The sequence below is a fragment of the Aulonocara stuartgranti genome (genome assembly GCF_965226115.1).
Source record: "Aulonocara stuartgranti genome assembly, chromosome: 19".
NCBI lineage: Eukaryota > Metazoa > Chordata > Actinopteri > Cichliformes > Cichlidae > Aulonocara > Aulonocara stuartgranti.
In genome coordinates, this window is record NC_138955.1 from 1026495 (window position 1) to 1049458 (window position 22964).

General features: G+C 42.4%; 1 protein-coding gene and 1 long non-coding RNA gene across 5 annotated transcripts in view; one reads left to right on the top strand and one right to left on the bottom strand.

Moving 5' to 3' along the window:
* The window catches only part of LOC309695996 (ryanodine receptor 3), a 119477-nt gene extending 101959 nt beyond the window's left edge, over positions 1-17518 (top strand). For all 3 annotated transcript variants that reach the window (XM_082517022.1, XM_082517023.1, XM_082517024.1), the window contains 15 exons: positions 59-117; positions 329-503; positions 615-701; positions 796-990; positions 1230-1360; positions 1440-1482; positions 1608-1735; positions 1844-1904; positions 2051-2197; positions 9300-9434; positions 9553-9709; positions 9849-9913; positions 11702-11802; positions 12515-12566; positions 13827-17518. In XM_082517022.1, coding sequence (XP_082373148.1) covers positions 59-117; positions 329-503; positions 615-701; positions 796-990; positions 1230-1360; positions 1440-1482; positions 1608-1735; positions 1844-1904; positions 2051-2197; positions 9300-9434; positions 9553-9709; positions 9849-9913; positions 11702-11802; positions 12515-12566; positions 13827-13922 — 1632 coding nt within the window. In that variant the 3' untranslated portion in view covers positions 13923-17518. The remainder of the gene's footprint in view (positions 1-58; positions 118-328; positions 504-614; positions 702-795; positions 991-1229; positions 1361-1439; positions 1483-1607; positions 1736-1843; positions 1905-2050; positions 2198-9299; positions 9435-9552; positions 9710-9848; positions 9914-11701; positions 11803-12514; positions 12567-13826) is intronic.
* Positions 434-22769, bottom strand: LOC309695999. Of its 2 annotated transcripts, none has more exons than XR_014273287.1 (4): positions 22203-22769; positions 17533-20883; positions 739-847; positions 434-520 (listed from the first exon to the last, which is right to left on the bottom strand). It is a non-coding gene; the product is annotated as an uncharacterized lncRNA (long non-coding RNA). The 2 variants fall into 2 exon arrangements; XR_014273288.1 differs by having other exon boundaries at positions 451-540.
* Between the last annotated feature and the right edge of the window lie 195 nt (positions 22770-22964).

Here is a 22964-nt window from a genome sequence, read left to right on the forward strand (position 1 = left end):
AAGAAGAACACACCCTTATTAGTAGAACCTGAATGTTAAAGTAATCTGCTGATTCCAGATGGCTGCAAAGACGAGGGCTGTGAACGGAGACTACAGATCTGATACAGAGAAGGGAGAGTGAGTGTAACTTGTTCATTGTTACCTACATTACCACTTGCATATGTTTATTTGAGGATTGTGTTAGATTAGTTTCACATAAATAGCAGTTATCGTATCCATGCTTACTCCTGTGCTTGTCCCTTTGCTTAGTATCCACATTTTGTTTCTCCATATTAAGTATACATCTGTGTCTATGAACACAACACTAATGTATAATTTATGCTTGCAGTTCAGAAGATGGTGAGAAGAAGGACCACGACAAGACTAGAGACGAAGCTCCTCCAGAGCTGTCAGTGGAGGAGAAGAAAGCCCCGAAGAAAAGGCTCGGCTTGAAGAAAGAGGCACCGGAGGCTTTCATGGCGAGCTTCTTCGCCGGCTTGGAAGTCTACCAGACTAAGATGCTGGTCAGATGTTTTCCTCACTGCAGTTTTAAGATCACAACTGTTACATTAAGCACAAATACAAACTTGTTAGACATAAAAACAAAGATGATGATCACGATTACCTTTTCACAGAACTACCTGGCAAGAAATTTCTACAATCTCCGCTTCTTGGCACTTTTTGTTGCCTTTGCTATCAACTTTATTCTTCTCTTCTACAAAGTAAGTTTGGAGCTAAACTACCACTTTATATACTCACCTTAGGGTCCCGCTGTTTTGTAAGCTGGGTGTCAAATTTGGTGTCGTCACCTTTTAGGTGACCGGTGATTACTCGGATGATGAAGACCCCTGGAAGGGTCGAGGCAGAGCTGGGGAGGAGGAAGACGAGGGAGCGCTTGAGTATTTCGTCTTGCAGGAGAGCACAGGTTACATGGCACCAACACTTCGCTGTCTGGCAATACTACACACCATCATATCTTTCCTGTGTGTAGTGGGATACTACTACCTGAAGGTATGCACAGTTTTTTAAGGTGGTCTAATGAATTTGTTAAGCATTGTAGGTGCAAAAATAAAACTGCACACATGTGGAGCATTAAAAAAATCAAGTAACTTCAAATATCTTGTTTGGGTATATGTACATTTTATATTTCAGTACACTTGTTCATTGTTAACCCATGCACTCACGTGCACACACACACACACACACACACACTGTCTCAGTGATGCAGCCCGATTTCTCGTGTGTTCAAGGTGCCTTTGGTAGTGTTCAAGCGGGAGAAGGAGATAGCAAGGAAGTTGGAGTTTGCAGGCCTCTACATCACCGAGCAGCCGTCTGATGACGACATTAAAGGACAGTGGGACAGACTGGTCATCAACACTCCGTGAGTCTGCCTTTTATCAAACGACGAATCATAATCTTGTGCAAACAGACGTTTAATTCTGTTTTTGTTTTTTTATCAGCTCCTTTCCCAACAACTACTGGGATAAATTTGTCAAGCGCAAAGTAAGTAGCTCATGTAATTTAAGTTTAATCTGCTGTGCACACAAGCTAAAAATGGAATCTGGTTACACTTACTAAATGTCAGCTGCCGTGTCTCTTATATATTTCCGCGCGGCTTCTGTTTGTAGGTGATAAAAAAGTATGGAGACCTTTACGGAGCAGAGAGGATAGCAGAGCTGCTGGGGTTGGACAAGAGTGCCCTGGATTTCAACCCTACAGAGGAAACTGTTGCCAAGGAGGCTTCACTGGTGTCATGGTGAGAGATTGGGCTGATAAAAAGCAGACAGCCCAGGGCTGCTTGGAGTAAAAATAGAGGTCAAACAGAAAATACGAGCCCTTCATATCAACTTTTCTCTGTTGCCAGGTTGAGCTCAATCGATACAAAGTACCATGTCTGGAAAATGGGGGTTGTGTTTACAGATAATGTAAGTTTAAAAATAAGTTTGGATGATTAATTGCTTTGTTTTGTAGTTTTATTGATGGTGGTTTACATTATTTGACAGCTGAGGAGGTTGATGGAGGATTTTATAGCAGGGCGAACGGCTTCTGATCCATTTTGTTTCTCCACCAGTCATTCTTGTATCTAGTTTGGTACACCACCATGTCCATCCTGGGTCACTACAACAACTTCTTCTTTGCCGCCCATCTGCTGGACATTGCCATGGGCTTCAAGACTCTCCGCACCATCCTTTCATCTGTCACGCACAATGGCAAGCAGGTGAGGAGGAAACACATACAGCTCTTCTATTGAACAGCAGGGGTCACTGCAGAGCTGGTGGTGAAACACATTTTTTGATCACAGTTTGCAGTGATGGCATTTGAAGTATGCCATTCAAAATGTGCTAAATTCTGCTTTCTGCACGCCCAAAACAGATTTCAGTTGAAATCATTTTAATGTTGCTTTAAATGTTAACACAGTTATTTAAATATTATGTATTTACCATATTTTCACGACCATAAGACGCACTGTACTAAAAGGCGCAGTCTCAGTTATGTGCGCCATTACTGTATTTAACACATACATAAGGCGCACTGGATCATAGGGCGCAGACAAGTACCGTATGCGTATTTAAAAATAAAGCGGGAGCAAACCCGAGTTCGGTACCTTACTCACATTTCTATTACCAGTAATCATCATCATCAACAACACACAAGCATACAAGTGTGCGTATTTAAAAAATAAAGCAGGAGCAAAACAAAGTTTGGTACTCACATTTTTATCATCAATCAAACCCATCGAAGTCCTCATCCTCTGTGTCTGAATTGAACAGCTGCGCTAAATCTCCACCAAACATGCCAAGTTCACTTTCTTCACTGTCAGAGTCACTTTCCGTGCCGTGCGGCTCCTTGGAAATGATGCCAGCTTTTGCGAAAGCTCGAACAACAGTGCCAGCAGACATGTTAGCCCAAGCATCTACAATCCATTGGCAAATTGTGGCGTGACTCGCCCGGCGCTGCCTTCCACTCTTGGTGAAACTGTGGTCTCCATCGGTCATCCATCGCTCCCAGGCCGCTCGCAGCCTTACTTTGAACGGGCGGTTCACACCGATGTCCAGCGGTTGGAGTTCCTTTGTCAGGCCTCCCGGAATGACAGCAAGCTCACAGTTCATTTGTTTCACTAGTTTTTTCACATCGGCTGTGAGATGGGCACGCATAGAGTCACAGATTAAGAGCGATGGTGATGCGTGGAAAAAACCACCTGGTCTCCTTACATACACCTCCCTCAGCCACTCTTTCATCATTTCCTCATCCATCCAGCCCTTTTCATTTGCCTTAATGATGATTCCTGCTGGAAACTTCTCTTTAGGCAAAGTCTTTCGCTTAAAAATCACCATAGGCGGCAGTTTCTGTCCATTAGCATGGCAGCCAAGCACAACAGTAAAAGAAGACTTTTCATACCCCGTTGTGCGTATCGCTACCGTGCTGGTCCCCTTCTTCTCCACAGTGTGACTCACCGGGATGTCAAAAGTGAGCGGGACCTCGTCCATGTTTGTGATGTGGCTGGGCTGGATGTTTTTGTCGCCGATGTGTTTGCTGCAGTAGGAGTGGAAGATGGCCAGCTTTTCCTTATAATCTGCTGGAAGTTGCTGCGCTACCGTAGTCCTGGTCCGGATGGAAAAATGGCACCGTTTCATAAAACGAAAGCACCAAGACGGACCTCCTTGGAAATGTTCAATGTTCATCTCTTCAGCTAGTGAAACTGCTTTTAGCCGAATGGTGACCGTCGAAACGCTTCTCCCGCTTTGCTCGATGATCCACCGCTCGAGTCTTTCCTCCAACTCGAGCCACCTCGCCTTATGTCCGCGGAAACTCAGCTGCATTTTCTTGACCTGCCGGAGCTTGTTTTCTAGCTTCCTCCATTTGCGAACCATCGATTCGTTAATCTTAAATTCTCTCGCCGCTGCTCGATTTCCATGTTCCTCCGCGTAGCTGATGGCCTTCAGTTTAAACTGTGCTTCGTAAGCGTGTCTCTTTGCCATTTTCAGGGTTGTTAAAACAACGATGTCCTGCATAATGCACATACCTGTTCTTTTATACAGGTATGTGCGATAAAGTCAACGCATACACTTCACCCTTTAGCGTTCTCATGGTGTTTTCTACTACGGCCTCATTACAACACACAGGGTGCACTGCGCTATAGGGCGCGCCGTACGTTTTGAAGAAAATCTAAGACTTTTAAGTGCGCCTTATGGTTGTGAAAATACGGTATGTCCTTAAAAAATGGTAAATGGCCTGCATTTGTATAGCGCTTTTCTAGTCCCTAAGGACCCCAAAGCGCTTTACACTACATTCAGTCATCCACCCATTCACACACACATTCACACACTGGCGATAGCAAGCTACATTGTAGCCACAGCTGCCCTGGGGCGCACTGACAGAGGCGAGGCTGCCGGACACTGGCGCCACCAGGCCCTCTGACCACCACCAGTAGGCAAACACGGGGTCAGTATCTTGCCCAAGGATATTTGGCATGCAGCCAGGGTGCAGCCTGGGATTGAACCACCGACCTTCTGATTAGTGGCTGACCTGCTCTGCCACCTGAGCTACAGCCACCCACAAAAAGCTACTTTAAGCGCTAAAAGACCCAGGCTTGGTTTTATAATAGGTTAAAGCCAACATATTAACAAATATGATCTTTTTATTAGGCAGTTTCTCTTGTCATTTAACTGATCTAATTGACCATTTAGGTCTAATTTGGTTCATCAGGTTCTGAGAAAAATGATCTCGCTTGTTGGCAGCTAATATGCAGGTGACATGAATCACAAATGTGTCATCTAGCAGATCCTGTATGACACTGGGGCCGCGCAGACTCTTATTTTGAAGGGTATTCTACCTTTTTCTGATGACTCTTTTTGTGGTTCGGATGCTCTTGTCTGGGGTGTAAAAATGGATGTACTGTGTGTGCCACTGCACAATGTGTTTCTTCAATCGCCGCTCGTTTCGGGTTCGGTACCGGTTGGCGTGCGCGACCAGTTGCCAGTGCCCGGAGTTGCGATGATTCTGGGGAATGATTTGGCTAACGGAAAAGTGTTTTCTACCCCGAGAGTGGTTGAGATACCGGTGCCTGATATTTCATTACCTAACCCTGTCGCTGAGGAGCATTCCTCCTCTGTTTTTCCTGCTTGCGCGGTAACTCGTGCGCATAGGCGCAAGTACGGTGACGTGGATTTATCTGATTCTTTTCTCTGTGCTGGTGGTGGGCCGGAGTCTGAATCTGAAACCCGTGTTCCACTGACGGGCGACTCTGAGGCGATGCTGCCTATTAGCCCATCAGTGACACCTCAACTGTCTTTGGAAATCAACAAAAAGGAGTTGGTTTGACGTGTTGATGCGTACTTGGTATCCGCCTACAGCTGGTGATTTGGGTTGGAATGTGTTTAAACAGGTTCTGGTGCCTCAACAGTACCGACCCAAAGTTCTTGGTCTTGCCCATGACAGTTTTTCTGGACATTTAGGTATTAGGAAAACCTATCACCGCATTCTGCGTCATTTCTTTTGGCCAGGATTGAAGAATGACGTTGCTCAGTATTGTCGTTCTTGTCACACCTGTCAGATTAGTGGTAAGCCTAACCAAGTCATTCCACCCGCTCCATTACACCCTATTCCAGTTTTAGGGGAACCTTTTGAACACATCCTCATCGACTGCGTTGGTCCGCTCCCTAAAACAAAATCGGGTCACCAGTACCTCTTGACTCTGATGTGTGTTGCTACCCGTTTTCCCGAGGCAATTCCGTTGCGCACCCTTAAGGTTAAACCAGTTGTTAAGGCATTGGTGAACCTTTTCTCTATTTTTGGTTTACCAAAAGCTGTTCAAACTGACCAAGGCTCTAATTTCATGTCTAGGATTTTTGCTCAGGTTTTGCAGTCACTTGGCATTAAACATCGGAAATCTAGTGCCTATCATCCGGAGTCGCAAGGTGCGCTCGAGCGGTTTCATCAGACATTGAAATCGATGATGCGGAAATTTTGCCTTGAGTCTCAAAAGGAGTGGGATGAGGGGTTGCCGCTGCTTCTTTTAGCAGTGAGAGAAAGTGTGCAGGAGTCGTTAGGATTTAGCCCTGCTGAGCTGGTGTTCGGTCACACAGTGCGTGGCCCCTTGCGATTGCTTAAGGAGAACTTCCTGTCCGACACTGTTGCCCCTAAGGAAAATGTGTTAGACTATGTGAGCTCTTTCAGAGAGCGTTTGCATAAAGCGTGCGCAATTGCACGGGATGCTCTCAGTGCAACACAAGGTAGGATGAAGAGGAAGTTTGATGTGAAGGCTGTGCAGCGAAAATTTGAGGTTGGTGATAAAGTTTTAACACTTTTACCGGTCCCTGGATCTTCCCTCCAGGCCAAGTTCAGTGGTCCGTATACAGTGCAGGCGAAATTGAGTGACACGGATTATGTCATCGACACCCCAGAGCGAAGGAAAAAGTGCCGTGTGTGTCATATTAATATGATGAAGCCCTACTTTGCTGGTGGTGTGTCAACAGTTGCGACTGTGGGGGTGCCGGTTTCCGAAACTCGGTATGACCCAGTAGGTGACGATTTGGTTTTCGGTTGTGCTGTGGGCTGCACACGACTTAGGAATTCTGAAATCCTGCGTGATTTAAGGTCACATTTAACTGGGGTAGACGATGATGTCCGAAATGACGTGTGTCGGTTGATTGAAAATCATCCTAATCTTTTCTCGGACACTCCATCCTGTACCACCGTGTTGGAGCATGATATCGATGTGGGGGACCATCCTCCAATCAAACAGCATGCCTACCGGGTGAATCCCACTAAGCGTGCTCTTTTCCAGACAGAAGTCTCTTATCTGTTGGAGAATTGTCTTGCTGTCCCTAGCTCTAGTGCGTGGAGTTCCCCATGTCTCCTAGTGCCTAAAGCGGATAAGACCCCACGGTTTTGTACAGATTTTCGGAAGGTGAACAGTGTGACCAAGCCTGACTCCTATCCTCTGCCCAGAATGGAGGATTGTGTTGATAGGGTCAATTCTGCGACCTTCGTTACCAAGCTGGACTTGTTAAAGGGCTATTGGCAAGTTCCCCTAACATCACGTGCGGCCGAAATCTCTGCTTTTGTTACTCCTGACCATTTTCTCCAGTACACTGTCATGCCTTTCGGGTTGCGCAACGCTCCCGCCACATTTCAACGGCTCATGAATATCGTGCTGGGCGGCGTCTGCAAGTGTGAAGTGTATTTGGATGACATTGTCGTCTATTCAGACACCTGGTCAGAGCATATGGAGACACTCACTGATGTGTTCCATCGCTTGGAAAGGGCATCCCTCACCCTCAACCTCGCCAAGTGTGATTTTGGTAAAGCCATGGTAACGTACTTAGGAAAGCAGGTGGGTCAGGGGCAAGTGCGCCCTATCTCGGCCAAAATCCAGGCCATACTGGATTTTCCTGCCCCTCAGACTAGGCGTGAGCTTCGCCGTTTCCTCGGCATGGTGGGCTACTACCGGAGTTTCTGTCAAAACTTTGCGGACGTGGTCGCACCTCTCACTAGCCTCACTAGTGTGTTGAGACCTTTTGTGTGGACCTCTGCGTGTCAGAGTGCGTTCCGGGCTGTTAAGACTCTCCTGTGCAGTGCGCCAGTGCTGGCCGCCCCTGATTTTGCACGCCCTTTTAAGTTGGAAGTGGACGCCAGTGCAAACGGGGCAGGTGCCGTATTGCTGCAGGAAGACCATCATGGTGTGGATCACCCAATCGGCTATTTCTCAAAGAAATTCAATGTCCATCAGCGAGGGTACAGCACGATTGAGAAAGAGGCCCTCTCTCTGCTGTTTGCATTGCAGCATTTCGAGGTGTATGTCGGTGGCAGTCCCTCGCCTGTGATTGTTTATACCGACCACAATCCCTTGGTATTCCTAATGCGGATGCGGAACTCGAACCAAATGCTGATGAGGTGGTCCCTCCTGGTGCAGGACTTCAATTTGGAAATCCGTCATAAAAAGGGCACAGAGAATGTGTTAGCGGATGCCCTATCCCGTGTTTTCCCTTAAACATGACTGTCCAAAACATCTACAAAGGAGATGTCTTTGATTTTGGGAAGGGGGGTGTTACGGCTGTGGCCATAAGAACACTGTGTGGGCTGTTTGTTCTGTGTCTCTTTACTGTGTTTAAGACTCTTTACAGGTCCCTCCCCTAATGAAGAGTAGTGAGCAGCTGATTGGACCATGGAACAGGTGACCACATTCAAAAAGCCGCTCTGACAGCTCCAGGGAGAGAGAGGGAGAGAGAGAGAGAGTGTGTGGAACGAGCGAGTAGCCTGACAGCCGTCGCAGTCCTGACCCTGGTTTTCCCAGCCTGTGTTTATCTTGTGTATTTGTGGGAGTGTGAATTGTAAAAGCCGCTCCTAGTGCATTAGCTGAGAGCTTAGGCACTCGTGGGCTGAAGCGGAAGGGGTGAGCTGCCTTTTCTTTTGGAATCGTTTTCTCCTGTTTTCTTGGTCAGGGAGCGAGGGATAGCTCTGTCATTTGTTTGTTCTTTTTTCTTTCTTAGGGTTTAGTTAGTCTTTTCTGGTGGGACTTAGTTGGTTTTGTTTATTATTTTGGCCTGGGCTCACCCTGGAGCTATGCTTCTTGTCCTTAAATAAAATCACTTTTTTTACTCACAACTGGTTTGGATGTTTGGCTTGGGAACCAGGGCGGGGATTTGTCTCTCTCTCCTCCAACCTTATGTGCGTCCCTACCCGCCTAGACTAGGGGCGTAACAGTCGTGTGAGATAATTGGAATGTTCTCAGCATCCTTTGACATTTGAGTTCAAATGGCTCACATGGCTTAATTTAAATCCCACTTTGGATTGCCAGTTCTTCCAATAATTCCCATGTTAACTGACCAGAGGGACAAATCAGAATTTAATGTCACCTCAGTCTCCAAGGGCGGAAATGCACCAAAATGGCAAGGCCACAAGGAATCAGCGACATCTCCCAGACTCAGCCGTCTGTGGGCTGATCAATCACGCTGTCAATCTAAATGCGCTTTACGGCGTTGTTGCCTTTCAGGTTTACAACCGGCTGAGCTGTAGCTGAATCCATTTTTTATTATATGTGAAATAATAGACTCTTTTTTTGTATTTACTATAAATAAATAACTCATGTGAGTTTTCTTATTGCACTAAACTTTCTCTTCGTTTCCACGCGTTTGAACTTTTCCCCTTCTCTCTACTCACTCCTCTCTTGCTGATCTAATTTTGTTGCAATTTTTTTATAGAAAACAAATGGAAGCCAGCAGCTCTGCCCCTGCTGCGTCCATTGTGTGTCTAAAAGAAATACATAAATAGCAAAAAAAGAGCGAGTCTGTGAATGCAGATTTCATGTGTCTCTGTAGCTGGTGCTGACAGTGGGCCTGCTAGCTGTTGTGGTCTATCTCTACACTGTGGTGGCCTTCAACTTCTTCAGGAAGTTTTACAACAAGAGTGAGGATGAGGATGAGCCGGACATGAAGTGCGACGACATGATGACGGTAAACTGGAGTTACGCTTTCTTTTTTAAGGAACAGATTTGGGCTCGCTGCTTAAAATAAGCCACGACTTAATGCTCAGCCTCAGATTTCAATTAGACCTCCACCTGTGTTCCCGCAGTGCTACCTATTCCACATGTATGTTGGGGTAAGAGCAGGAGGCGGGATAGGGGATGAGATCGAGGACCCAGCTGGTGACCCCTATGAGCTCTACCGCATCCTGTTCGACATCACGTTCTTCTTCTTTGTTATTGTCATCCTCTTGGCCATCATCCAGGGTACATAAAAAAAAAATCCCAATTTCAACCTTATTTATCAGTAATTAGACGAACCCACAACATATATCCATTTAAATATTACAGTCTTTATGCTTAGGGTATGTATGTCATGCTCACAGCAGTTCCTTTATGGTTGCAGGTTTGATCATTGATGCCTTTGGAGAGTTAAGAGACCAACAGGAGCAGGTCAAAGAGGACATGGAGGTGAGAGGACAGATCATCATAACTTGCAGCACTGAAGGAAGTGGCAGGAGTGTAAATCATATAAAAGATGGACTTAGCTTATAGGTCTGTGAAGTGAAGCCATTGTAGAAGTCGTCCAGCGTGGCCACTCCGTGTTTGTTGACTTTGGTCATGTTGTGGATGATGTTCTGTGGATTCACGTAACGATGGTCTAAAACCTCTTCAAGAGACGGAACATCCAGAATCCTCTGATGGTGGGTCAGCGTGATGTCCTTCCAGATCTCCTGCTCATCCCACTGTCAGCTCTCGTCTCTGTTTCTGCTGCTCTTCTGTTGGCTGATTGTTGCCTTCCTGCTGTGTTTGGAGTGCAAATTCTACATTTTCCTGGTTCTCCGTCTCCTGCCTCCTCCTTCTAAACCTCCTCTTTGAAGGTCTCTTTTTTATGGATCTGGAGTCTGAGGGTCAGGGGATAGAAAAGTGGAGGGAAACCCGTGCATCACATTGTTGTCCTCCAGGTCCTCTGTTCCCCAGCATCCCTTTACATCTTCAGTCACATGGTTCTTCAGAAACTTCTTTAGGAGGTGAACTGTCTGTTGCCTAGTAACGTCGGGGCCAAGGCTACTGTTACAGAGCAGCTGGTGCAGCCAATCAACAGCAGCAGAAGCGGTGAAGCAGGAAGCATAGTGCCTGAAGTTCTATCGATGCTTCCTGAGGGGCATGCAAGCTCGAAACAAACGTGTCACATCATTCCACAGTTTTGTGGCTCTGTACAGTCCAGGACAAATAACATGAGAACTCATATTTATCACAAAAGGGCAGCAATAAAGTTTATCTTCATTCGATGTAGCGACAGGTAATATCCATCACTCGAAGAAATATTTATGCATGTCTCGCTACAGGCTTAAGGGCCATCAGGGGGCAACTGTTAAAAAAGAAGACTGGATGAGACTCCACAGTAACAGCGCTCGGCTCTCTTGTTCTATGACCTCAGTTAATACTCTCTTGGTGAGCAACTGTTTGTTTCACAGACTGCTGAAAACAACATGATGTTCATTTTTGCAAATGATTACACTCTTTACCATCTGAAACCGGGTATAGTTTATGATGGGCCAACCTCATATCTGGAAAGTTGCTTCGAAATAGCGAGACAGTTGAACACTCAGCTCGACCCTTCATAACAGCACCTCCCTAACCATTAGACGGCATAATCGCGCTCACGTCCACCTTTCATGTACGAATAGATTTAATGTAGATCTTCTGGAGATTACGGCCTTATTAGTGGACTCGTGTCTCGTCTCGTGTACTTGTCTCTTTTTTTTCATTAATATTTTACTTTGTCTGGGTTACTTTATGGAAATTGTACCCCCTAACCCCCCTATTTGATCACGTGTTGAGTTTCAGAGATGTGACACATTTTTGTGAGCTCCCCATCTCTCTTGAGTATTTAAACAGTCACTGTGACAGGCAAGTGAAGATCAACGTGCATGTGGGAATATAAATATTAAGCCGAATTTTGGAAGCATACTTGTTGATGCATAACCTTGTCGCCTAAGAGAGGGCAGATAACCCTTAATGAAACTGTCAATAATAAATAACTGTGTTATTTTCTCAGACTAAAAGGTCCCTGCAGAGCTTCTGTTGTTCATAGGCTGAGTGGGACTGAGCGTGATGAGTAACTTGACCTTAATATTGTAAAATATGTCCAATCTGGTGTTGCTTTAGGCAAACTCTTGTTTACTGTAGTTCATCAATGAAGCACAGAAAAAGAAGAAGGAAGCGTGCCTTCTAATTTTCATTTTCTGTCCTCAGACCAAATGTTTCATCTGTGGGATCGGGAACGATTACTTCGACACAACCCCCCACGGCTTTGAGACCCACACCTTACAAGAGCACAATTTGGCCAACTATCTGTGAGTATCCTTTTGATCAGCAGTGTTTTTAATGTTTTTTTGTTTTGTAATCATTGCAGTAATCTTTTACCATTCGTGTCAACGCTTTTCTGTAATTTAACCACATGATTGATGGCTTTAGCACGTTACTGCAGCATAAACACCAAAGTCACTAGTAGCAGCATTGATCCAGAACACTAGATCCCTTCAGGTATCCTGCCTGTGTTTCCCTCACACGCACCGCTTAGCCGGTGTTTCTGAATAATACCAGTAACAATAGAAAGTCTCAGTCCATTTGCTCTCACAGTCAGCTGGCCGGAGGATATCAGAGCGACCTCATTATGTTGCTTCATTACTATTTAATGCCATGAACTTTATTGGAAAATAGGTTTGTGATAGCATGCTCTCATTCAGTATTCATTATGATTTGGCATGCTGCGATGCCCATAGAGATACAGCGGCTCATTGCCATTTACGCTTGATTTGGGGAACAACAGGTGATTCTGCGATAGAGACGAGGTGGTGTAACTTTACTTAGACACTAGCATCGGGAACTGTGACACCCAGTGACGGAGAGTTTGACATTTATGTGATTAGTGTTGCAAAAATCAAATGTGTCACAGAAAAGCTTCTCATGTCCCTGCTCTGTGCTTCAGCTGTGGTGATGGGCTTAGATACAAGACTGCGATTCCCCTTTAATATTTTTTTCTTTGTTCTCGTTTTTCTTATAAAGGTTTTTCCTGATGTACCTCATCAACAAGGATGAGACAGAGCACACTGGACAGGTAGAAGACTATTTTACCCTGATTAGCTTAACCCATTCAATATTTCTCCTCTTACTGTCAACACCTATTTTGGTTTATTCGTTTTTTCATATCTACCCATATTGTGGTGGAATTAAAGTGTTGTTTGATACTCTGTGGTTTACATAATATTAATTAAGGTCATTGTACTAAACACATAGAGATTCAATTTTAATTTTAGGTCATATTTGTGTGGATAAAGTGGTAAGATTAATACTGCTCAATAACATTTCAAGTAGGTGCTCATCTACTAGCTAACTGTTTTGCCTCTCTTAGATAAGACAGTAGCTATGTCCCAATTCATAGGCAGCATCCTCCGAACACCGAGTTTAATAAACTCAGCCGTCTGCTCCTCACTCGCTAACATATAACTTGACATTGGAGTAAATTCTCGACCATCTCACACTTCTGTTAATCAGTTTTCTGTTTGACGTTTATTTAGCTGTACTCTCAGCTGAACCGATTTACTCAGGAACAAATAAAACACTGAAAAAAGCCAAACAATAACATTTTTAATTTATCTGAGTGACTTAGTTACATGTTTAACCTGAGTAGTAAAAGACCGCGGGGGATCTGAAAGCGATGTGCCGGGAGTCCGCTGTTCTCACCGGCTCCAGTGAGCCTTGAACCCCCGGCTAGCTATTGATCTGGAGGGTAACAGACGTCTCCGAAAACATTGGAGCACTTTTGCAAATATGTGATGTCTTGATAAATCGAGCAGATATATGAAATTTACACAGCTACATTCTTGCCTGAGAATATGTTAAAAGTTTATTTTGTGATTACAGAAAGAGTAATCAGAGTAATATTAAAACTAAGTAGCTGCCGCCATTGTTGGAAACTGGAATCGGCTGGGCCGCGCTATGAATTCTGGGGTAGGGTACAATCCTTCAAATTCGGGGAAATGAAGGACGCATTTGTCGACCGCGTTTGGAGCAGCCTTCAAATTGGGACGGCCTTCGTCTCCTGGCTGTGACGTAATCAGCCTTAAAATGAGGTGGCCTAGGTTTTGGGACACAGCTAGTATACTCACTAAATACCAAAACTGTTTTAATGATCTTTCTGTTGATACGTTCACTTGGTATTAACTGCATGTTAATACCAAGTGAACCCATTTCAGCTCATTAACACACCTGTAATTATGTAATGTTTAAATTTTGGATATTTAAGTTCAAAACATTCTGCCTTACTTTAGGCAAGTTAAAGATTTCGAGCTAAACTCTGATGTTGGCTTGTGTCCAGGAGTCCTACGTGTGGAAGATGTATCAGGAGCGCTGCTGGGACTTTTTCCCAGCTGGAGATTGCTTCCGCAAACAGTACGAAGATCAGCTTGGATAGAGCAGATGCATCCTCCTTACCTCTATCTACGTGGCCTGCTGGAGCATGTAGTCCCACCTACAACTGCTGGAATACGACACACACTCCCACACTGGTTTGGACTGGTGTGAGGAGAGGCAAATGAAAATGATGTACCCTGTAACTGTCAGTACAGCACCCGTCTATGAGGAAATGACCTACAACTTGCCCAGACATTTAGGTTTTCTTTTGGTTTGGGGGACTCGTTTTTGACAGCGTGTTGCCTTTTACTCCACATAACCCCAAATCATTGCACAATTTTTGTTTTCTTTTGGTCTTTTTGAGAAATATTGGGTTGTGTGGGGTTATGGGGACAATGTGTGAGTCATATTATGCACAATATATGAATGTTGAACTTGAGACTTAATGCCAAAAGAAAAGCAGTGGAGTATAGTAGATATACATAGTGCGCAAAAATGTGATTTAAGAAAAGATTTTTTTTCGTCAGATGTTGTAACATTTATCTATCGAGATGGAATCTGTAGGATGACGTGACAAAAGGTTTATTGTGTAGGATTTATTTTTAAAAATGCCTAAAGTTCTTCATGAAGTGCCTTACAGTACTGTATCTACATTACAATGAAGCTATGCAAAACTTTTGTTTCTTTTCTTTATTGTATGTAAGTACAGTAGTTTTCCTGGAGCAGTAACAAGTAGCTGTCCAGATATGTAGTTTGTGGCTGAACACTTTCATTTGAACGTGGAAGAAGAGCATTGGGACGATTTCTTTTGTTGCTGAATGCAGCGTAACTGCAAATGTTCAAGATACAGTGTATACATGACACAACAGAATTTCCTGAAGACTTTCAAACAAGAACAGAAAAAAAATGAATTGCTATTGTATGGCCATTTGTATGTAATAGCTTTGCTGATCTGTGCATTTCTTTTGATGGAAAAAAAATAAAGAAATTGATGCAAGAAACGTTTGTGTTTACATTGTGGTTGTTTATTTTTCAGATCTTTGAATTTATTTCTTAAAGCAATTAAATAAAAATATATCTCCAAGTCTAAGATCTCTGAGTCATTTCAGACACGTAAATTTCACACACCCCAAACCTCAAAGCTATATCATAACTCTGACCTTCCTGTAGCTTTTAATTATGATTTAGTAATAAACAAGTAATGGCCAAGTAGGTGCGTACTTCTGGTGGGTTAGAATGGCAGGACGGGGCCTCAGCAGACTACATGATGGGAGTTTTAGACCTATTACCCATGGTGCCAGCTGTCAGCTCACATCACGTCACCACACCTTGGGCACCACACAGTGCTGAAGCCTGCCGCTGAGAGCAACTCTACCACCTCAGCTTACAGCTCTGGCATTCTGACTATTTTGTATGGTCCCAGCATGTTGTGTGTGTATTGTATTTTTGAAATTAAAACGTGACCCATCACTATCGGTCTTTCTACTGAAGACTATTGCAAAGCAACAATAAAAAGCTATCATTACCTCCAATTGTTTTATAAAGCTGCTCTTGTCATAGTGCAGTAAATATTTAACATGCAGTGTTTTGAGTGGATTAAAGCAAACGCAGTCTCCGAGCTAACTCAGTTTAAAGCTTCGTATGTAATGTCCTGTGCTCTAAAAAGCAAATGGGCTCCCACATTATTTAGCATATTATGCGGCTATAAAGGCAGCAGAAGGAAACTGTAATGTGCAATATCAGTGATGACTTCCATGTGAAGCAGAGCCAACATGAATTAGCAACAATTAAGCCATTCGTGATGACACACACAGAAACACACATATAACAAAGTCGTGTTACCAACAAACAACCAAGTTATAATGGGTTTCATGCATATAGATTGTTTCTGGCTACCACTTTTTAAAAACTCATAAATTTGTAAAACTTATAATTTGGTTTAGGTCAAGTAAAACTGATATGACAAATAGTCTACGTCAAGAAATTTTAACTGAGCTTAACTAACCTTGAGCTAGTAGAAAGGAAAGGAACTAGTGTGCTGCAAAAGAAGGTTCAGGGTCAAAGCGGCAATAAGGAAGTCTGTTCATATTTAAACCTTAGCGTTAGCATGATTACATGAGTAGTGTAAAGTGCGTAGAATCAAAACAAGTTAAACACTGCCTATTTTGGGTCACTTTTTCCAGTCCAAAGCCAGATAAAGGAGGAGGGATGGAATTGTGACATTAAAAAAACAATAACTACTGAAAGAAATTTAATTTGTAGTTCTAAATATATTCTAAATATATATAAATGCATTTAGGGTGTTTTTTACTGACTTTATGTCTCTTCCATGATGTTATTTCTCTGTCGTACAGCATCGGTTACAATTACATAAGCATGACCAATGAAGTCATTGAGCGACTTCTAGCCAACAGCCAATAGCGATTTTTGTTACTGAGGAGTTGGCAACACTAGATCAAGCTACCTGGTTGAGCTACATTTGCTAAAGCTAAAGCTACTGTTAAAGAAGGAGATATTACCCATATGGAAAAGAAATAGAACAAACTTATAGAAGACTTGCAAAAGATGTGGCCCACTTCATATAGTGAATCATATAAGGCTTATATGATTTACTCATGAAAGTGGCCATTTTCTCATTACTTTCATATATTGTTTTAGGAAGTATCCGAAACATACAAGTTTTATTTATATAATTTTTCAAGGGATCTTATATCTGTTTTTACTCTTGTATGCTTTTCATACAAGTTTCACACAAGATTTATATTTATATATATTTATCTTTTCCATATGGGTACATAGCCTTGCTCAGGGTTTTTTTAATCTGCCAAACCTTTTTAATTAATTATTATTTATTTATTTAATTTGATGCAGTTTAGCATGAAGCTGATGGGCTTCAAAGCAAATTTATAGCTTTAGCTAGTTCGCAACTCTTGTCCCTAGTTGGGCTTTTATATACTCAGTGCACAACCAAGACTTTACAACATCACACACATACATTACATACTTTGTCTGAAAGTAATGATACCTTTTTTATGAACAAAGCCGGGGTAAGTGTTTATCATCTTTTTTGCTAGCACAGAAGCTTTGCTAGCTTGAACCTTTGCTAACATTAGGCCAGCTGATATGATTGCTATTGTTCTTTTCTCCTGACTCTTGTTGAGAGACCCTTTTCCTTTCCTTTTTTTTTTTTACCAGCTTAGTGGTAAAGTGAAAAATGTTTATTTATGGAAATGTAGAGCAGGGTTAAGTTTTAAACAGGAAAGACAGCTAACTCCCTAAAGAAGCACTAATGTGTTAAAGTGCCTTTTACACAGTAACTCCATTATGGTACATGTTTGTAAGGAAGGAAAAAAGGTATAGAAAGTTCATTTTATCGGGCAGAATTACTCTGGGCTTTTCAGACACATACCCAAGGGGCTTGTTTTCTAACATAGAGTACAACATGACCGGAGCCTAAAGGTAGAATGACACATTTTACACCTGATTTCACTTGTTCCTTAGGGGAAGACCTGACTCACAAACATCAATAAAATACAAAGCTTCTGGGTTTTTTCCCTTATTGTTTGGGATGTACTATTGTTTTCAACTTGGGGAAGTATCTGCTCCCTGTCTGTGTTGAATTTGGTATGCCATTTGGTGTGCCTTCTGTAATGCCCAACCCCTGTTCTTACCACAAGTGACCTATTGCTGATGTAATGTAGCTGAAAGTTGTATCCGGTCGATCATGCCGGGTCCCAGCGTGGAGCGCGGCTGCAGTGGAGTGACAGATCGCTCGGGAGAAAAAAGAGAGCAGCTTGAGTCACAGTGTGCGCTGTCACTTGCAGCTGCCACCTGCAGACAAACCTCCAACTGGTGACAAGACGCTACATATGGTCTGTTGTCAGTGTTTGAACCTTTTATTCAACATTACACAACAGCATACACTCTAATAGTTAAAGCAGGTTGGCTAGGTTTGTCACAGTGAACTCGATAATACCAAGATTCAGCTCTTGTTGCATTTAGTGTACGTATTATTGCCGTGTAGTTGTGTTTACAGACTCTGTGTCCATCTTGTTACACTCATATTTTGAGTATAATTCGTTTGACAAAACTCACAATAGACAAACTTTTAAAAAATTAACAGATATACCGTTAAGTCCACAAGCATCTGAACAATCAACACGTTTTTGCTGATGCTGCCATTATTCTGGTACAAGTAAAACTTGGTGTCAATAATTATTTTAAGGGCTGTCCAGATATTTTCTGATGAAGGTTAATCTGGCCTTCTTGTTCTTGAGTATAACCAGTGATTTTCACATTGCTTTAAACTACTTTCACGAAGGTGTCTCTTGATTATTGACTCTGATAATGATACACCTACCTCCTCAAGAGTGTTATTTTGTCCTGTCTTCCTCCCTTCACCCCCAACCAGTCACAGCAGTTGGCTGCCCCTCCCTGATCCCGGTTCTACTGGAGGTTTCTTCCTGTTAAAATCATGTTTTTTCTTTCCCACTGTCGCCAAGTGCTTGTTGAAAAGGCATCATTTGATTGTTGGGATTTCCTCTGTGTCACTGTTGGATCGTTACTTTAGAATACAAAGTGCATTAAGGCGACTGCTGCTGTGATTTGGCCTCATATAAATAAAACTGAATTTAATTGAGCTGACTTATATAAAAGCTATAAAATACAAATTCAGCACTTTGACTTTGGCCATTAAATTGTGATTAAAATGTTCACTTGATTTTAAATCTCTGAAAACTGTCAACTGGTTCGCTGTAATTCCTAAATAGTTACTTTGTGAACTAAAACTGAAAACTGCACTTCAATCAAATACTGACTGTTTGAGTTTAAATCCACAAAAAAAAACCCAAAACAAAACCTACAAAAATTGTGTCTTCGGCCAACGAATTATTGATCTGTACAGCTGTGTAATAACTGTATAATAGTATAATTTTGCACACATCAGCAAATCCTGACATTAGCTTTTTAACTCCAAAAGAGTGGTGGGGAAGACCATTAACGTGGCCCCAGTTGTGGATAAGAACCTCAAACTATTCCCAGTAGTTTACCAACTACTTTTGTAAAGACGTCTTTTGATTGTAGACTTTGATAAAGATAGACTTATTTCCTTGAAAGTGTATTGACTTGACAAAATCATTTTGTCATCATACCCTTTAGTTTCAGTGTCTTTAGTGGTCTTTCAGGCCATCATTGCATTAATTCTTTTTATGAAAGGGCCCGATGTTTCGACCACTCCTGAAGATTTTGCAGTCGCCTAATGACAACCTTCTTCAGTTACATCAAAATCTCTTCGGGCTTCAAATTAAGAGCTCCGCCGAACAGCTAACCAAATGCAATTTCAACACATTTTTTATCAGCTTAATTTGTCAGGGAATAATGAGGGAACTGCGCTGACCTGGCCAAGAAAGTGCTGACGGATTAATTTTCAAATTACATGTAAGGCTTTGAAAATGGGACACTATGCATGAAAATGGCTGTAATTCCTAAACATTCATTGCTGAAAGTCTGCGCTTCAGTCACATCTTCATTGTTCGTTTCAAATCCACTACGGCGTAGAGGAAAAATCACAAAAATGTGTCCTTAACTGTGATTTTTTTTATGTATATATAATAATAATAATAATATTGTGAATTATTTTGGCTATGGTTATTTTGCAGTGAAAAATCTCATACTTAAACATCTCTACCAGTTAAAGCACTTTGAGTAATCAGTTATATAAATGCTGGTCTCGTTTCTTTTCTAGTTAATCAATTATAATATGAATAAGTAGTGGTAATATATAACATTTAATATATTCCTAATAAATGTTCATTTTTCCTCAGGTAAAGTAAACGCTTCTCCTCATCTGAGAACTCAGCTGCCTCTGAACAGAAGCGATGCTAACTGTAAAACCCTCTGTGCTCTGTCCAAACACTGCAGCACTGGCATCCATACTGTGGGCAGATGTGTTCCTCCCTGAAGCAAACTCTACAGCAGTCGATTCCGTGTGTGACTTTGTGTGTGACAGAGAGCAGCTGAATGAAAGGGATGGTGACTAAGAATAAAGGCAAAGAGCAAACTAACAGCAAATTTCAAAAGGCACCAGGAGGTGTAAAAGCAAGAGAATGAAGCCGTGTGCTTTATTCTCACAGACTGTAAATCATGACATCTGTCAGCTGAGTCATCCGAACTGAATTTGATTGCAGCCTGCAGTAAGTTTTAATAAGAAGTCAGTCGAATGGGGTAAATAGTTTTATCTACTGGTATCACTGAGCCTTACTGGGGGGCCAGATTGGATGTAGCCTTTATTATGTCAAGACCGCAATTTCTATCACAGCCCCTTTGTAAGGTACATAAACCACAGGATTGATGGATCTGGGATATTCTATCTTAGAAACTCTTTGTGTGTCCAAACCACACCTATTAATGTTTCATGTGTTGTTTTTCTGTGTGCTGTTGGACTGAGGTGCTGTTTCAGAGTGTCTTCCTTTATAAAGTTTGGGTGGGAAACCCTTCACTCAACATTGTTCCAAACAGAAAAGATCTTCCCCTTTCAAATCTTATGTAATGTACTCTGAAGACAAATTAGACAGCCCCAATAAAAGAGCTAACACATGTTTTATCTGTGAGTACGGCCCAAAAAGTGTTCAACATGAAATTGAAACGACAAACTTTCTTGCTATATTGAAATCTTGATAGATTAAAAAATGCATTTATAGTTTCACCTCTGGTTTTTGTGGACTCTCATCCTTGATTTTTCTTGCTTGCTGTTTTATGGAGGGTTTTTTTAAGAGAACTAGGTTCTAGGCTCTTGTCCAGGGATCTGTTACATGTTCAAGGTCAGACAAAGACATTTTAGCCCATGGCTGTTGAGCAAGTGAAGGCTGCAGGGCCAGCAATGCAGACATCCAGTGAGCGAGTGCTGAGCGAGGGGTTGAAGTGAGCTGAACAGGCTGCTTCGTACTCCGCGGGTGTTCTATTGCGCTGATATGGCAGGGGACAAGTCAAGTACGAATCCAGCGCTGACACCAGGCTAAACATCCCTGGATAGGACGAATGAGAATCCAAAGAGATTATGCCTTTATAAAATGAGTAAAGGTCTTGGAATTTGCTCCTCAAGTGGAAAGTCTGTGTTTGCATATAACACATAATCTACAGTGTTGTTATTTCCTTCTTGCTGAGCCTCATATATGTATTTCAGTTAAAGAGAAATATGAAGCTAGCGCTAGTCCGTCAGATAAGCAGATTGGCAAAAGCAAAAAAAAAAGCTTAAGTCTGAAAACAAATCCACCCACTATCTCATCTAGAGCCTATTATTTTACTCATTCCTGTTTGCTCTTGTTGGGTTTAGTAAAGTACAAAACCCTGCTGGAACACAAGACCAACAACTGCACGGCAAAACCAGACAGAGCTCTTTTGTCTTTAGACTCGCGAGGGAGGCCGGCCGAGGTCAAGAACTGTTCCCTTCATTTGAACCCAGCCAACCTAGGAACAGACTCCCGGGACCGCTTCTTTTTTTGAGCACAGGCAGTTCATACATGAATATGCAATTACAAATACACGTGACAGTCTTAGCCCTTTACCCCACCAGCGGGCCCATTTTACAAGCGCTCTTTAAACAACTGTAACTCCGTCAACGTTTACGCTAGAGCGAAATTGCAAACGGTTTTGAAAAGAAGAGAAGCTGCGCTTTACAGGGATATTTGGGGTATTACGGTAGCACAAAACGTTCACAAGCTACTGCTACCTGAACACAGAAGGAAAACTCAACTCCGCCTAAGTTTTAGCATGTGCGCTTCGCACTACCATAACTCATCGACCATTTGAGCTAGAGAAAAAATTCACACGGTTACTGAAAGAAGCGAAGCTGCGCTTTACAGGGATATTTGGTGTATTACGGTAGCACAAATGGTTTGCAAGCTACTGCTCTGGAAAAAGAAAAGCCAACTCCGCTTAAGTGCGCTTCGCACTAGCGTAACTCCTCGACCATTTGGGAAAGAGAGACATTTCAAACTGTGACTGAACGACGAGAAAAACTTTATGTGCATCATTAGGAAGCACGAGCTGCGACGGTCCAATCACAAGCAGAGATGGGCAGTAACGCGTTACTGTAATCTGATTACTTTTTTCAAGTAACGAGTAAAGTAAGGGATTACTATTGCAAAAAAGGTAATTAGATTACTGTTACTTTCCCGTAAGAACGCTACATTACTGCGTTACTAAAACCGTGAATTTTTGCCAGAATGTCTCATGACAGTGACACAACGTTCGTGACAACAGCTGTGTGCAGATCAACAATGGATCACATATCGAGTGCAGAGAGAGTATGAGCGTGCAGCGTTTAAAGCGTGGAAGTACTGACCTTACTTTGAGTTTGATTCCATAAAAAGTGACAAAAACATTAGTGTCCGCTGTGCGTGGGAAGAAAACTTCTTTTTACAGAGAAAAAAACCCCTAAACGTCCGAGCAAGCACCGAGTAGCTACGACGTGATGGGAAACTCACAGAGAAACTCGCGGATTCTTCCACTGACCGCGGCACACCTGCACCAGGGTAAACCTCCGCCTGCCCCACTCCTGCTTTACAGGTGAAAATAGAGCAACAGGACCGCTGAGTCTTTGACTTTATTTATTTTCTGCTGTGTTTTACTTGCATCTATTTGAAAGACTGAGTGTAAACACAAAAAATATTTTATTTTATGTGCTGGAATGTGCAGAAAATAGGTTTAAATGTTAAACTAATTTATTCAAGTCAGAGAAAGTTGCAGATAATTACATTTTTGCTTGATGCATAAAGTTAAAAGATTAAAACTGATAAACAAGTTTTAAAAAGAGACTTTTCCATTTGATTACATTTTGTATGATGGATTATGTAGAAAAAGTAGAATTGGGCTGAAAGATCTATCGCTTTATCACCTATTCAGGGTGTAAATCGTGTTTTTAAAAAGTAACTAAGTAACTAAGTAATTAATTACTTTTGAAAATAAGTAATCAGTAAAGTAACTGGATTACTTTTTGGGGGAGGTAATCAGTAATTAGTTACTGATTACTTTTTTCAAGTAACTTGACCAACACTGATCACAAGTAAGAATTGATGACTCACGGAGCAGAGTGATGAGTGTGGAG